This window comes from Pezoporus occidentalis, unplaced genomic scaffold, assembly GCF_034315485.1.
Source record: "Pezoporus occidentalis ecotype Australia unplaced genomic scaffold, CSIRO_AGI_Poc_V1 ctg45, whole genome shotgun sequence".
Classification (NCBI taxonomy): Eukaryota; Metazoa; Chordata; class Aves; order Psittaciformes; family Psittacidae; genus Pezoporus; species Pezoporus occidentalis.
Window position 1 is genome coordinate 3975293 of NW_026915780.1, and position 17484 is coordinate 3992776.

Genomic DNA, 17484 nt, shown 5'->3' on the forward strand with positions numbered 1-17484 from the left:
AGGATTAGCCCTAAATGGGCATGTTGAGCATAAAAGATATATGAATGTCTTAAGTTTGGTGAGGATGACAAACTCTCCAGCTGGGCTTCCTGGGCAGATAGTGCAGTGTGCTGGGTGAAGGGCAACCTGCCCTGGCAGCGCATGGTGGAAGAGAAGGCAAGCAAGGTGGAGGCAGCGTTAAATCCTGCCTTAAAAGGGGGAAATTTGGGAAGGAAGGATATTGATCTGTTGGAAAAATGCCCTTCTTTAGTGCTGGCTCCTGCTGGGAAGGCAGCATCTCCTGTGGCTGCTGCTCTGGGCACCAAGAGGCAGCATCTGATGGTGGCTGTGTCCTGCAGGTGTGCAGGGCAAGAGGAGGGGAACTTGCTGCAGAGGCACATGAGAAATGGTTTCTTCTGCTCCTACGGGAAGGGATGGGCACTGGGGCTGGCCGATGGCAGGGAGTGGAGGTGCAGAGCTGTAATGAGAAACTTTGCCCCCACGTGTTTGCCGAGTGCCTCCTGCAGCCCTGGAGCTGGGTCAATAGTGCAGTGATAGTTCTGGTTACACAAGGTGGATTGCTGGGTTGTCTGGGCTGTTGAACTGGGACAAAAAGACTGGTCCTCCAAAGAAAGAAAGAGTTCTTCCATTGACTTCATGGGAAAGGCCAAAAAGCAAAGCCTAAAAGACATAAATGTCTGAGCAGTGGAGCACCTACCAAAATCTGGTCATAGAATCCCAGACTGGTTGGAAGGGACCTTAAAGCTCATCCAGTTCCACCCCCTGCCATGGGCAGGGACACCTTCCACTAGAGCAGCTTGCTCCAAGCCCCTGTGTCCAACCTGGCCTTGAACACTGCCAGGGATGGGGCAGCCACAGCTTCTCTGGGCACCCTGTGCCAGCGTTGCCCAAAGAGTTATACTCAATATGGGACATGTCACATAAAGTTGTTGGGCACTCTTTGGAGACAGCTGCTTGTCCTTGCTGTCTCCTGATTAATTCTAACCTGCTGCTTCCTAAAGTGGGGCTTGACAGCTGGAGATACCCTTACTACACATAGAAAAGTGGCACATGCTCCAAAGAAGATGATCAGCTCTTATTTACATTATGTCTGGATCCCATCGTTGTTTTCTGCCTCCACATCCCTCTATATTCACTATTTACAGTATTATGTGTATAAAGTGGGATTCTTTTATGGGATTGCTCTGTGGAAGCAGGTTCCAGCATTTATTATTATAATTATTATCATTATATATTACATTATTATTATCATCATCATCATCCTCATGTGAGCAAGCAACGTGTAAGATGTGGATGAGGAGAGAAGGTGCGAATGTAGTGGCCTAACGCCAGATAAACCGCAGCCGTGGTAGCACGGATGAACAGAGAGGTCATGCTGGTGCTTCCCTCAGATGATGTAAAGCCTTGCTCAGTGGTGTTGCCAGGAGAGACACTTCAGAAGCAGAATATGGATATTTTGGGGGATAATAAAAGAACAATTAGTATGGAAGTGATTTGCAGGCATAGCTGAAATGGCATGTAGCTGCAGATGACATTGATTTATTGCGTATAGAACTGTCCATGCCCATTTTTAGAAGTCTGATGATGTCTCTCACACTGTCAAGAGGAAAATTCTTGGAAAAAAAGCATATAAAACAACTGGGATTGTTTTGCACCCATATAGTTGCATTTCCCCCTATTTTTAGTGCAAATCAGCACAATCTGAATGTGGACTCCCCAGAAGCGCTGTGGTGAGGGCCTTAGAAACGCTCTATGTTTAAAAACCTAAATAGAATCATAGAATAGTTTTGTACCTAGATGGGAGGACTTAATGGGCTTGGACGGGGTTCATATGCCACTGCTGCTGCTTACTTGTCAGTGAATTCAGTACAGAACTGCCACTGAATTCCAGCTCCCAACTCAGTTTCTCCAGTGTTTTGGGTCCTGGGGCTGGGACCTCACTGCAGCTATTCCCATGGGTAAGGACTAGCTGCAGGACCCATAATCTGCAAGTTTGGGCCTCACCACCATCCCCAGAGTTAGTGAAATTGGATTTCATTGATGGAAGATGACTGGGTCTGTCCCCTGGTCCCTTCTGAAACAGGACCATTGTGGGCACCCAAGGCTCTTCTCCCTCCTGGGTGCAATGTAGCATTGTCAGAGCTGGAGGCAGGGTGGTTTCTGGTGCCCCGTTCGAGTCTGCGGGAAGTGAACAGTTTCTCTGGTTGTTTGCAGCACACTCCAAAGATGAGTCAAGGACCTACCCTCTTCTCCTGTGGCGTGATGGGTAAGTAGGAGACACTTCTGTCTGTGTTTACTGCACCTCTGTTCCTGCTTTCATAGTATCATAGAATGGTTTGGGTTGGAAAGGACCTTAAAGCTCATCCAGTTCCAACTCTGTGCCACGTGCAGGGACGCCTCACACTAGACCATATCACCCAAGTCCCATTCAACCTGGGCTTAAACACTGCCAGGGATGGAGCATTTGCCACTTCTTTGGGCAACCTGTTCCAGTAAATAGCAACAGGTGGGAAGATGTCCTGAACAGTTCAGTCTCCCCCAGAACACTCCCCTGTAGGCCCTGGGGTGGGCATCACCCACCTGCCCAAAACAGTGTGGATAGAGGGGCACCCATCCCACCACCCGCTAGTGGTGTCCATCCTGCTCATGCCACCCTCCTTCCCAGAGGTTCTGCCAGTTACCACTGCTGAGTGAATTGCTTATCTCCTTCCCCCTCCCCTTTGATACATCTGCTTATTTTTACAGTAACAGTTGAGATTATAAGCACTTTGGGTCTGAGGTTGTGTTTGAGTATCCAGCCCATGACCATGGCTCTTGAACTGTTGGCAGAGTGCAAGTAATATATATCAGTGTTATCACTAAAACGTTCTATCACTTGGCACAAAGTGTTTGGACAGGCCTCAAGCAAGAAGGAAAATGTCTTAATTTTGCCTTTGATGGTAACCATGGTATAGGATGTTGAATAACTTTTATGTCAGAGCTTACTATCAATTTTTATGCTGAACAGCCCCCAAAACTGACGGGGGATTGGTGCCTTGGCCCATGATGCTGATAGTTCTGGAGGCTGTGCTGGTACATTGTGCTCTTTGGGCTTTGTAGGGGGAAGCAGTCACTCGGTTAAGTCTCAAAACCCCATTAAAACCTGCAGGTCAAGTTTTACTTTGAGCCAAGCTGCTTGCTGTGAAAGCCAGGACTTTACAGACAAAAGAGCTGCCCCTTTTCCTCATGGACACAACTCTCATTAGTGCTAATGGGACCTGAGCATTGACAGGAGATATTTCCCAAGCTCTCTGCTAACTCCAGGCACTCGGAGGCAGGGAAAGATGGAAAGCATTTGGAGTTTTTCAGATGGAAGTCACAAGCTTCTGAGTCAAGAAGGGGTAGAGACAGCCCGTTCCCTTTCTCCTGCCTGTCAAGCATGAGTGAGAAACAAAGAAACCCGATCAGATGGTTTTGTCTTGCACTGCGGCACTGGCAGGCTCTCCAGCAGATCTGATGAGTCTATGCCTAATTGAAAAGCAGCTTGTCTTAAAGAGCTTTTACAAAGCCTTCTGTGTCTTCCTAGCGCTGCTCTGATCTTCCTTGGCTGCCAAATGATCCTCTTTCCGAGGGGAACAAATGTCACCTCCTTGATCACAGCTTGCCATGTAATGGGCTTCATCATACCCAGTCCAGAGGAGCCAGTCTCTCCAGAATGCAAGGGCATCACTTAGCTTGGGTTTCATTTTAGGCATCCTTCCTGAGTGTTGTTCTTAATGTCTCCAAACGTGGGTCACAATCAGACTTGCTTGACTTTTTAAAGAAGACCTATGGTTATAGTGGCACCGAATGCAAAACTTAGGGAATGTTCCAGATCAAAGGGTAAAGTCCCTGTTGGTGGAAAGCACTGAGATAAATGAACACAGTGGAGTTTGGACTGGCAGCACAGCCAGCGGAAGGCAGAGACTTACAGTCCAGTGGGTGATGTTGGTGGGATGGAGGGATATTGGCTTAATTTTCCAGGTTTTTACCTGGAAGAGGCTGAGGTTCTTGACATGGGATCTTCCTGGCTGCCTTTGGAGCCAAGGGCAGCTTTGGCAGGAAGGCAGCTTGTGGCTGGTCCCAGTGGCCATGGGTCAGCAGGGCAGGCTGCTGGGAGAGCATCATCCAAACCTGGATGGTGGCTCAGGAGCACATTCTCCAGGAAGCAGAAGGAAGAAGCTGGGTCAAAGCCCCAAGGGGTGTGTAATGCACCATGACCAAGAAACCAGCTGGGGCCCTGCTTACCTGTGGCATAACGTGGGGAAAAAGAGTAAACTGAAGCCCTTGCATCTTAGATGCACCTTACCCCATAAGGTACTAAACAAATCAAGAGCCTGAAAATTGGTTATAGATTGGAATGTAACTCAATATATGAGTAGACATTATGAAAGACTTGATACATCAGATGATGCAATGTTAGATCCACTTCTCAACGTGGCCTATATAACCTTCTGATTTTTAGATTTAAAAGAAATACTCCTGCCAGTGTGATGATAATACTAAAAAGATTGGATTGATCTTTATATAGCCCTTTGCTGGAAGGAAGATTAGAGGTGAAATGCCTGAAACTATAAATGCAGCAACTTATTTTTTCCTTTCTCCTTGAAATGTCTGGAAGTATAAGAATTGTCCTGTGGCATAAGGATTTTTTTCTCCTCCCCTTTTGTTCCCCTGCAGTCGCATGTGAATGGCTGTGCTAGAAAAAGAAGGTGACATAAAGTCGGGGCATTACTTTTGAGTTCCTCTGTTGAAATTGCTCAGCCTTTGAATGGACGGCAGAAGAAAATTTAGGCTATTTTAACAAGGCATTGGCAGCATCACCTTACCTTCCCCTAGTGGGTATATAAGAAGTAATCAGCATCGAAGTCAGTAGCACCAGAGGCTGCACTAGTCTGGTCCTGTATGAGAAGCTCAGCAGGAACATGCTGACAGCCTTGGCCTCCTGGTTTCTGCATAAGCAAGAAGTTATCTTTGAGGCAAGCTGCAGGCTGGGGTTTATTGAGGCTGTGACAAGGTGCTTGCAAGTGCAGTCACTCTGGATGTAGGATGGGAGTCCCGGCGCAGAGAGTGTTGCACGCACAGTCCTGCTTGTAAAAGGGGGGAGGAGGATGGGTTTGAGCCCATTGGGAATGGATGCTGCATACATCTGTGAAATGCTCTTTTAATATAACCATCATATGCTTTTTCCTTGGAAAGCACCCCCAGAATTTGGCCTCATAGAGCTGTAGCAGAGCAGGATGATGGATGAAGCGCGTGGGTCAGTTCATATGTCCTTCGGAACACTCCACCCCTGGCATGGCTTGGCAACACCTCTCATCCAAGGGGCAAGCATACCAGAGAGGTTGGAGCCTTGGTCCTTGTTGCACATCTCTTCATGTGGAAGTGGCATTTCATCCTGCATGGGTGATGGAGGAAAGCCAAGAAGCCAGAAGAAAGGCCAGCCCCTTGATTGTATCCCAAGAGCACCCACAGGGCTTGCACCCTTCTCATTTCTGAACTGTGATTTTCAGGGATTTCAGGGGATTTTTGGAAAGGCCATTAATGTAGAGCAGCATCTTGGTGCATCTTCAAGCACAGTCAACCTGGAGACAGAAAAAGCCATGCATGGAAATCCATTGAGGCTCCTCTGGAGCAGGGAGACCTCACCAGAGGCTCACAGTGAAGAGCAGGGCACGTTTTGCTGTTCAGATGGGGAATTTCCCTCTCCAATGCCAGCTGCTGGCACCAGGAGCCCACAGCACTGGTGTGTTTATTCTCCAGCGGTAGGTTTGGGGGTTGTTGTTTTCATTTCCCATTGAAGCAAAGCTCTGCACATCATATTTTAATCTCATTTCTGCAATGGGAAGGCTCCACGGCACTGCCGCCAGCTAATTGCAACCAGTACATTTTTTCCACATTTATAGAATCATAGAATAGTTAGGGTTGGAAAGGACCTTAAGATCATCCAGTTCCAACCTCCCTGCAATGGGCAGGGACACCTCACACTAAACCATGTCACCCAAGGCTCTGGCCAACCTGACTTTGAGCACTGCCAGGGATGGAGCATTCACAACCTCCCTGGGCAACCCATTCCAGTGCCTCACCACCCTCACAGTAAAGAATTTCCTCCTTATATCCAATCTAAACTTCCCCTGTTTCAGTTTTAACCTGTTACCCCTTGTCCTGTCACTACAGTCCCTAATGAAGAGTCCCTCCCCAGCATCCCTATAGGCCCCCTTCAGATACTGGAAGGCTGCTCTGAGGTCTCCACGCAGCCTTCTCTTCTCCAGGCTGAACAGCCCCAACTTTCTGAGCCTGTCTTCATACAGGAGGTGCTCCAGTCCCTGATCATCCTTGTGGCCTCCTCTGGACTTGTTCCAACAGTTCCATGTCCTTTTTATGCTGAGGACACCAGAACCGCACACAATACTCGTGAGGTCTCACGAGAACAGAGTAAAGGGGCAGGATCACCTCCTTCGAGCTGCTGGTCATGCTCCTTTTGATGCAGCGCAGATCAACTCCTGAACATAAACAGGGGGCAGTGGAAAATGCAGCCTGATTTTTCCCTCGTGAATGGGGACAAGGGGAGTGCAATGCAACTCGAACAACATGTAGATAAAGGGACTTGGCCACGCACCTGTGTGAAGAGAAATGTTTGGGTGAGGATCCAAACAGAATTCGTCTGCCAAGGAAAGGAGAGAAGGAAAATGGGTTGAAACCCATAATTGTTTTACAAGTTGCCATAATAAATAATGCATTCATGTAAATTATTTCACTGGAAAAGAACGTGGAGGGAACTTGAGCAGAAGGATCATGCATTATGCATAAAAGGGAACTGTAAAAATATTATAGCAGCAGATTTGTGTCGCTGCAGTTAAAGTTGTGTCAGCTCCGTGGGTTTACATCCTCCTCTGTGGTTATAGATGCGGTCATTACAACTTACTCTGTGTCACCAGAGGAGCAGTCACTGAAAGAGGCCACCTGAAGCTGGAATGTGCCTGATGTCTCCATGAGCTGCTCCTGCAAAACCTGGAGCTCAGCATTTGGAAAGCTGCCTGTGATGCTCTGAGGATGGATCCTGTTCTCCATGGGGCTGTGCACAGCTCTCGGGGATGTTTGGAGGACAACACCCATCTCCTTGATTTTGGGATGTGCCCCGTGCCCTGGACCACTGGGTTTGTTTGATGTGGTGAGAGTTGCACAGGAAAACAGATGGATGTTGTTACAGGTTCATGTTCGCTCTTGCAAGTGCATGTCTTGGTTTTACTTGAAAGGAAACTCAGGAACAGATAGCGGTGCAGATGAGTTTGAGCATGCTGTCAGTGATCCCAGGGCAGGTTGGGCCCTGCTCACATGCAGGTGGCTTCTGGTTTGTCTCTGAAAATAGAGAGGGGAGAAAAAACAGGTGAGGTTTAATGCCAGGGCTTGTTGCTGCTTGCCCAGCCTGGTGAATCCTGCTGGGCAGTGGTGGCCACTCTTCACCTGCACCCCAAATGCTCCTGCTGTTGGACACCCAACATCTCCTTTATAGAGCATCCCTAGCAGGGCTGCTCCCCATCACCCCAGGGTAAATGGCCCTGCCACCAAACTATCCCCAAGGCTGGGCAGGACAGAGGGAATGCATGCAGGCTTAGGGGAGTGACACAAGAGCCAGGGCTCAGATCACCCTTTCTAGGGATGAATCAGAGCTAGCCATCACAGCCTTGCTTTGGAAAGCAGAAATGGTTTGGTTTTGGTTCCCCCTGGGGCTGGGCAGCCTGGGAGCTGGCAGCTCCAACCTGAACTGGATGGTGCTTCATGCCTGTCTCTCTTTCCTGCTGCTTCATGCATGGTTTGCAAGAGGGTTCAGGCTCCTGCTGCCATGGCCAGAGGCCAGGTTGGATGGGTCTTGGAGCAAGCTGCTCTAGTGGAAGGTGTCCCTGCACATGGCAGGGGGCTGGAACTGGATGAGCTTTAAGGTCCAACACAGACCATTCTGTGATCCTGTGAAAGGGCAGGACAAGAAACTCAGTTTTCCCCAGGCTGCTGATACCACCCCTCTGTGTCTTGGAAGCTGGAAAGCTGTTGCACAACCAAAGAGACGCCAGGAAATTCACTTTGTGTAGCCTCACCCTGGAAATACAGATCTACAGCTCAAAACAGCTCGAAAGAAATGTGCTGGATGTGCTCTCTGGGTGACTTGAAGTTTTCGTCTTAGCAGTTCTAAGTTAAAATCCAAAAGGAAGATGCTATTTCATCCAAGGACAGAAACAGGGGAAGAGCCCCTCATGCCCCACTTACATCATGCTCTGGTTGTATGGCTTCTCCTATCGTTTTTCCAGATGGCAAAGGAGGGTTTTCCAGAGAAGCGACTCACTTGTGAACCAGGAGGTTCTCATGGTGGGTTTTATCCTGGAACAAATCACTGCCTTGGAGTAAACCAGACTGAGGTTTGTAATGTGAAAAAATGAATACACGCTTATGTGCAGCAGTATTAATGGTTCCTCTGCAGCTGTCATTATCAGCCTGCTCAGGATATGAGTCTTAGTCACAGAATCATAGAATGGTTTGGGTCTGAAAGGACCTTAAGATCATCCAGTTCCAACCCCCCTGCCATGGGCAGGGACACCTCACACTAAACCATGGCACCCAAGGCTCTGTCCAACCTGGCCTTGAACACCGCCAGGGATGGAGCATTCACAACCCCCCTGGACAACCCATTCCAGTGCCTCACCACCCTCACAGGAAATAATTTCCTCCTTATATCCAATCTAAACTTCCCCTGTTCAAGTTTGAACCCGTTCCCCCTTGTCCTATCACTGCAGTCCCTAATGAAGAGTCCCTCCCCAGCATTCCTATAGGCCCCCTTCAGATACTGAAAGGCTGCTATGAGGTCTCCACGCAGCCTTCTCTTCTCCAGGCTGAACAGCCCCAACTTCCTCAGCCTGTCTTCATACAGGAGGTGCTCCAGTCCCTGATCATCCTCATGGCCTCCTCTGGGCTTGTTCCAACAGCTAAACAGCTGTTAGCTCACAGCTAAGTCTTAAAACCTGAAGAGAAACCAGCACCTTTTCCTCTGTGAGGCTTTGCTGAGGCTTTTCCCTCAGTTACATGCTTACCTCTCGGACTGCCCCATGTCCAACTTGTTTCAGGCTGAAAAGTTTTCTATTTGCTCTAAAATCCCCATTTTCTGGGTTTTGTGGTAGCCTGGGACCCATCAGTGTTTCTGGCGGGGCTGTGCCATGGTCTTCTCCTGCCCTGCCAAAACCCAGCTCTCACAGTGCAAGGGGAAGAGCAAATAACCCCAAGCTGCTGCTGGGGATAACGGTGCAGTTCCCGCTGTCTTTGCAGGGTTTGGAAGATTTATGGCTGTTTGTGCTGCAGCAGGGGTGAAAGAGGAAGGTGTCCTGTATCCTCCTCACCAAGACCCTTTGTACAACGTGCCGCCTCCGGCTGGAGGATGGTGGCAGCTTGCCACGAAAACTTGGCGTCTATTTCTGTTCCTTTTGTCTGCTGACCTGACCTGAGGAATCTCTCTGCTGGCAGCATAATGCAGAGGGGAAGATAATCAAGATCTCACCATAGATGTAGTTGTTTAGCGCAGATTTCACACTTTCCATTGTGTTTATTCCAATGGGGACAGCAACTGTTGGAATGCTGTGTGGTTGCTGAGGGCAGAGCCAGGGAGGGATGGGGCTGGAGCTCTTCTGGTGGCAGCTGGATGCAGGGAGAAATGGGAATAGTGGCCAAGAGTGCGCTATGCACCTCAAATCTGACCTCCTGACTTGAAACCGAGCCTTGGTTGGAAATGTTCTGCACTGCTGCATCTTCCCTATCAGCCTGGTACCTACAGCTGTGGGCTGGGTACTGCTTTTACTTCATCCTTCACTTGCCAGAGTGGAAAACCCCAAAACCCCTACGAAGCCTTGCATGATTTAGATATGATCATATGAAACTTGGCAGCAACAGCAAGCACGGTGTGCTCTGTTCACAGCAGCAGTTACGGAGAACTGGTGACTGGTTTTGGTGATGACTTTTTTCCACTGCACAGCCGATGGGGTTGTCCTGTCCTATCATGGTTTTCCTGTTGAGTATCAATGCCTGCAGGGAGCCTGGGGAACCAGGCCTTGGTGCTACTCCTGTTATTGTCAGTGTGGATGTGTGTGGGGCTGAGATCATCACCCTTAATCCTCTCTTTGGACACAGTCATCAGTGGGATTTCTGGATACAGCTGCCTCTGGGTTTGCAGTCTTCCCACATGGAAGACTTTGCACCATGCCCGTAGCTACATACATTTCAGGCCATGGACGTGCAAGTTTCTTGGTTTTTACCCATCTGATAAAATGACAAACCCCATCTGATAAAATGAATATCTTTAGGGTAACCCCAAACCCATGCAACAGATCACCACCATCTTATGCTGTGCTCTGTGCTCTGTTGGAAGACTGTTAAGGCAGGTTTGCAGGGCAAATTCCCATGTAAATAAGCTGAATGAAAGAGAGGGAGAACATCTTAAAAAGGTGTATTAAAATAGGTGTATTAATCAATTTGTTCCTTTAAATAAACATTTCAATGTTATGTGTGTTAAAGAAATGCAAACAATTGGCTGTGCTAGGTACACATGGGGTTTTCAAGGCAGCCCCAAAGAGATGCTGACCCCAGGTTGCTGCAGTACAGTTGGGGTTCTTTCATGCTTCATAGGGGTAACTGACCGGGGGTATCTGGGCCAGAGCACCCAAATTTGGGGGACAGAGAGGACATGGACAATGAGCCTCACAACAGGGACCTAAGGACAGCATCTTGCAAAGACTTGCTGGAGGTTTATCATACATCTATTTTATATATCTATATCTATCTGTATGTCTATCTTATCTATATATATGTGCATACACACATATATATTATCAGCCATCTTGAGCTTGTTATGTGCACCCCCTGTTTTACACAGTGTCTTTGGGTCGGTTTGGGAGAGATGCTCAGAGCCTCAGTGGCGTCAGTTGGTTTCACTGGAGCAATGCTGTTTTAGCAGTGTCTGAAAGCAGGACAGCCCAATCGGTGTCGGGTTGATTTTGGTTTCCCATAGGCTCTGATGGCCCTGCTGGGATTTCTGTGTTATGACAGGTAGCGGGATGCTGGTGGGATCACCCCCTTAACTGTTAGGACCATCCCAACTTCTATTTCATCTCCTTCTGGTGTTTGGTCATAGAATCATATAATCATAGAGTAGTTAGGGTAGGAAAGGACTTTAAGATCATCCAGTTCCAACCCCCCTGCCATGGGCAGGGACACCTCACACTAAACCATCTCACCCAAGGCTCTGTCCAACCTGGCCTTGAACACTGCCAGGGATGGAGCATTCACAGCTTCCCTGGGCAACCCATTCCAGTGCCTCACCACCCTCACAGTAAAGAACTTCCCCCTTATATCCAATCTAAACTTGCCCTGTTTAAGTTTTAATCCGTTACCCCTTGTCCTGTCACTACAGTCCCTAATGAAGAGTCCCTCCCCAGCATCCCTATAGCTCCCCTTCAGATACTGGAAGGCTGCTCAGGTCCTCAGGTCCCCTGAGGGCTATCTCACCCCAACAGTGCTACATCTTTCTGGGGAACTCGTCAGGCAATTATTCATTGTGGAACCCAGAACAAACCACATGCGTGTGAGACATGACTTATCACAGAGCTAAGGCAATGGCCATACATTTTATACTGCTGCATTTCCCTTAGCTAGTGCAATCTGGAGACTCAAAGGCATGTTTTGATCTTCTCCTAGCAGCTTTGCTCCTGCTGCGATTTTCACTTTGTCTCCCTCTCCATCTACACCGCAGCAACCGCTCTGCTGGCAGTTTGGAAAACCATATTCCAAGATTAATTTGTTCAGGAGAGCATCCCATATGCTGCTCCTTTTGTTTTACGGCCGTAGAAAGCGAATCGCCGAATTAATGAATGCTAACGCCTGTGCGTGTGTGTTTCTTACTTGGGTTCCTTTATTCCCCTCTCCTTTCTGAACCAGAAAATGACAGATGGAGAGATCTCAGCAGGAAATGTCCACTCCAGCTCGAGCAGCCGGGCGCCAGCATCTGGGACTGCTTGTCGGACAAGGGCGAGGAGGGCTCGCGCTGGCCCAGGGACACAGCCACCACTTGCTCCGTCACCAACCTGATCAAAGACCTCAGCCTCAGCGACCCCCATGGCAACCCCTCGGCCCCCCCCAGCAAGCGCCAGTGCCGCTCGCTCTCCTTTTCGGATGAGATGTCCGGTTGTGGCTCCTCCTGGAGACCTTTGGGCTCCAAGGTCTGGACGCCGGTGGAGAAGCGGCGCTGTTACAGCGGGGGCAGCGTGCAGCGCTACTCCAACGGCTTCGCCACCATGCAGAGGAGCTCGAGCTTCAGCCTCCCGTCGCGGTCCAACCCGCTGTGCTGCGAGCATCCCGCCCTCAGCAGCCGCCTGGGGTGCCAGCCGAGGAGATCAGCCACGGGCGGGCGCGGGGTGGACATGCAGAGGTCCCTGTCCTGCTCTCACGACCACTTCTCCTCCTCGGAGTACTGCGTGCCATCGGCGAGCAGCACTCCTGCCTCCACACCGGAGCTGGGCCGACGGGCAGGGGGGCTCTCCCGGAGCCGCTCGCAGCCCTGCGTCCTGAATGACAAAAAGGTTGGCGTCAAGCGGCGGAGACCGGAGGAGGTTCAGGAGCAACGGCCCTCGCTGGACCTTGCCAAGATGACGCAGGTGAGAGGTGGTGGGGCTGGTCCTGCGCATGGGGCTCAGCACTGAGGTGATGCTGTTCACTGATAAAACTCCTTTAGCGTCCTCCTAAGGATGGGAGTGACGCAGATGTGATGGGGAAACGCATCCTTCTGTCTAAGGAGAAAACACATTCCCCTCCAAATGGATTACTTTAAGAAATTCCCACATTGCTGTTCCGTGCTGAGTTTTCCACACTGATCCCACCATGGCATCCTTTCCTCCTGGCATGTGTTTCCAGCAGGATTATGTTAAACCCCACGTTTTTGAGCTCAGGAGAGAGGAGCCCCATTGCTGCCATGGGGAGGTGAAGGCAGCACCCAAGGCACCTAACCTAGGCCCCGTTAGGAGTTGAATTCATACTGCTACAGTATGAATATCTTAGCCTCTGTAATTTTCCACTCTGGAGATGTTATCATATTCATATTCAGTTGCAAGCACAGAGCACAGCCTCCCACATCAATCTGCTGCACAGAACCAGATAACACATCTGAGCCATGAACTGGGGAGGGGTTTGCTCCCGGGTCCTCTCCCTGCAAAACCAAGTCACTGGAGTTTGGTGAGGGCCAAAGAGAGATGCTGCACTGAAGGACAGTGTGAGCAACCTTTCCATTTCACACTCATGAAGCTTCTCTTTCTGCAGTTTCATGATTCAGCATTTCCCACATCAACAGTTTATAGTTGTAAAGTCAATGACACCACCCGTGCTGCAGAAGATAGAGATAATGGGGGGCTGAAGACCCCAGGGCTGCCACTGTGGGAGCAGGGAGCTCACCCTGGCCACCTCCCATGGTGGGCTATCTCCTTCTGCTGGCCAGAAAACTCACCCCTGGTTTTGGTTTAGTGCAGCTATCTGCTGTGCTTCATCCTGGAGGCAGCCGTGTTGGGAGCATCTGCCCTGATTTTCATCATCGAACCATAGAATCACAGCCTGCTTTGGGTTGGATCTCAGAAATCACCCAGTTCCAACCCCTGCCATGGGCAGGGACACCTTCCACTAGAGCAGCTTGCTCCAAGCCCCTGTGTCCAACCTGGCCTTGAACACTGCCAGGGATGGGGCAGCCACAGCTTCTCTGGGCACCCTGAGAACATGGCTTTGGCATGGGCAGGTGACCCAAGGATTACAAAAATCAGGTTACTCAGCCTCTGCAAGCACAGATACCATAAAGAAAGGGTCCCAAAGCCCCTTGGTGCAAGGCACGAGCACTGTAGGAATGGGGAAGGGATTACCTGGCATCTGCCCCAGTGCTGGTGGTGACAGGAGCAATGGGCACCCCCTTTCCCGTCCTCTCCTCACCTGCTGATCCAGGCTGGGTGGCTGAATGCCCAGCGGTTGCTACCACCAACATCCAGCACCACCATTACCAAGGAACTCTGTGACTGGGATCCAGCCCAAGGTACATCCTGTGGAGCATCACCAGTTTCCAGGGAGGAAACCCAGCCTGGTTTAGGTTCCCATGGCAGGGGGTGGATCCCGGAGGCAGGGATTTAGGACTGCAGGATGGGAAGAAAGGGAAGCCAGGAGCTGGATGAGGCCAGGGTTTTCATAGCTATTGAGCTATGAGGAGCAGTGCTGGCAGGCTGCTCTCCACGTGGGAGGACTGGCACAGAGGGAGGAGCAGGATTAGGCAAGTTATGGTGAGCATTCTTGCCTTTGGTGGGGCGTGGGGCACGGTCAGAGCCCTCCCTGGGATGGGAATGCTGTGAAAAGTAACTAATTCCTCGTGGGCAGAAGGACACAAGGGATAAGTGTGCTCAAGGAAGCCCTGCAGGCTTGGGTATTCCCTCAGGCTGTTTTAATGCCTCTCCTGGGATGAGACTGGAAAGTTAGGTGTTAAGAGCTGAGGTCGTGGTGAGGTGTCCGCGTGGCTGCACGTGTCCTCTAGTCTGGCTTTATACGGGGTAGGAATGACTTGTGTGCAATGGTCTTCATGAGTCAAAGCAAAGGAAAGCCAACGTGTCCAGACTGGGTTTCCCAGTGTAACTCAAAGCATTCACTTTACAGATAGGGAAACTGAGGCACGAGGCATGCCATGAATCCCTGGGAATGGAGCTCAGGGTGCTGGGTGCTGGATCCACATCCAGCTCTGGCAGTGGATCGGTTAATTCTGGGCTTGTGCTGTAACCACATGTGTTATAGGCCTGAAACCTGGTACCACAATCGAAATAGGACTAATTTGACCTGAAAGCAGTGTTTTCTTCATAGCAGGAGGGATATTCAGGCCAGGCAGGAAAGGAGGGAGCCACTCCTGGAAGCAATTACATGGCCACATAACTGGGCTAATGAAGAAAGAGACCTAAATGTTAAAGTTCTGCTAGGAGGGAAAATCCTGGGGAGAACATTGCTGTTAATTCCTCAGAATCCTGGGTTTGCCTCTTCTCTCAGCAATTCCCATAGCTCAGAGAGGGGAGGTGATCCCGTATCACTCCCCTTACTTACTCACACAGCATCAAACCAGAGAGGCTTTGGCTTCAGGCAGAACCCAAACCAGGGACATAGTGGTTGCTGAAATAACGGCAACTTTTAGGAGCCACAGCAGCATGAAAATCCTTCTGCATGCCTGAAGTGCCTGCAAATGCTCTGCTTTGGGCCTTTAAAGTGGGTATAAACCTGGGGGTTATACTCAAGCAAGTGGGTGATGGTGATGTGTAATGTATCCCCAGTGTCCAGAGGCGGGTGAGATGTGAGGAAGACAGTTGCTGTGGGCTTGGGTACCAGGGGAGCTGCCTGGCATCCCTGACCACCCTTAAACAAGGACATCAACCATCCTGTCATTTCAGTGTGGGGCTTGGGGTTTGCTTTCCAACATCAGCTTTCATTCCTCTTTTCCATGTGAAGCACAAGCCTGAGGAGGACAACATCCAACCTCTGGAATCCCATCAGTTGTTCTGTTGGTGTGTGGCTTAATCTTGCAGCACTGTGCTCTCCTTCCTAGGTGCAGTGCTTGGTCTTGCAGCTCCAGTGACTGGGTCCATAAGGCAGGCTGTGCTTAGAAATGGTCAGGGTTAGATTTCCCCATGAATTGGGATGTTTCTCAAAGAGCTGGTGTGGATGCACCTCAAAAATGTGGGAGATGGGCAATGTTGTAAGGGTGGCAGGAGGTGGCTTGGAACCCAGCTGTCCTGGCTGGGCTGATTTTGGCAAGAACGGGTGCTTTCACCCTTTGCAAGGCACCAGGAGAAGCTGTTTGGGTGAGAAAACATGGATTTGCTAAGCAGTCTCCCAGGGATGCTTTGTGATGGAGAGACACCTGCTTGGTTTTCCTCTCCCATGGTCTGGTTTGATTCTTCTCCAAAGGGTACCTTGCTGTGTGTTGACCTGGGGACTGGTCATGGCCCACCTCCATGTCCACCACTTTCCACCATCTCTGTGTCAGCGTTTCCCACAGGATTTGGGGTGTTGTGTGCCGGAACCCTTGCAGCAGCGGGTTTGTCTGAGTCATCTGTGGGAAGCAGAGCCATGGCCAGCCCTGGTGGAGCAGATTGCTGTCCTCACACAGGCTTAGTGTGAGGATGTGACGTGCCTGTCACAGCAGTGACAGCCGCCTGAGTGACAGTTTGCAGTCGTCCCCGGCAGTGGCAGAATGAGCCCTCGCTATCTCCTGCCCCTTCTGTTTCCTGCCTTGTAACACTTCGGTATGGGTGTTTCTGAGAGATTTTCATTTGAGATAGCACATTTCCAGGCACAGCTGTCCTTCTTGCAGATGTTTTTTAAGCAAATCACCTATATGTATAAGTGGTATATATATATTTTATATATATATATATTTATAACAAGTCATATTTGTATAACTGCCAGAGGGGAGACTGAGATGAGCTCTTAGGCAGAAGCTCTTCCCTGTGAGGGTGCTGAGGCGCTGGCACAGGGTGCCCAGAGAAGCTGTGGCTGCCCCGTCCCTGGCAGTGTTCAAGGTCAGGTTGGACACAGGGGCTTGGAGCAAGCTGCTCTAGTGGAAGGTGTCCCTGCCCGTGGAAGGGGTTGGAACTGGATGAGCTTTAAGGTCCCTTCCAACAGAAACCATTCCAGCATTCCACAGTGTGAAGATCCAGCCCTGTAGCACAAGAAGCCCTTACTATAAATCTATGGCAAAGCTGTGGCAAAAGAGTTTTGAAGAAAGCTCTCAGGAAGCTTACCAGCTCAGTCCTGCTTGTTACGGAGTCAGCACCTTTGTTTTGCCGCGGTTTGGTTAAGATCATCACCATGGTAATGCAGTCCTGACGTGGAGTCCATCAGGGTCCAGGCGAAGGGCACCAGCAGCTGAGGTCTGGTGAAGCTCCTCTTTCAGTCCATGTTCCTCCAGGAAAGGTTCAGCCCCACCAGCTCCTTGGGGCATGTGCAGGAACAGCCTCTGGGCGTGGAAAACTCCCTGTGTGCATACAGAGAGAACAGCTTTAAGGGACGTGCCTGGGGGATGGAGGGTGGGTGCGCTGGGCAAGGGGTGAGAGCTGGATGAGTTTTGAGGTCCCTTCCAACACAAACCAGGCTGGGATTCTATGAGAAACTAGATTTCTGATGGCTCCCACAAGGGTTTGGCTTCTCTGTGAGCCTTCAAAGCATCTGTAATTTGAAGAGCTCCGTCTCTCATACAAATACTGTACTAATGTCTTCTTCACCTGAGTTTTCTCTAACCTCTTTCCTTTCCTGTGAGGGTTTAGCCATGTACACTGAGGAGTCCCAGACAGCTGGCAGAGTACTTCTCCATGAAGCTCTGTATTGTACAGCGTGGCCTATAGTATATGGGACAGAGAGTAGTGGCTACAGAAC

At 50.0% G+C, this 17484-nt stretch overlaps 1 protein-coding gene across 2 annotated transcripts in view; it reads left to right on the forward strand.

The window, feature by feature from the left end:
* Positions 1 to 17484, forward strand: part of FAM53B (family with sequence similarity 53 member B) — a 48880-nt gene that overhangs the window by 21416 nt on the left and 9980 nt on the right. For both annotated transcript variants that reach the window (XM_062635236.1, XM_062635237.1), the window contains exons 3-4: positions 2215 to 2266; positions 11989 to 12704. In XM_062635236.1, the coding sequence (XP_062491220.1) occupies positions 2215 to 2266; positions 11989 to 12704 (768 nt within the window). The remainder of the gene's footprint in view (positions 1 to 2214; positions 2267 to 11988; positions 12705 to 17484) is intronic.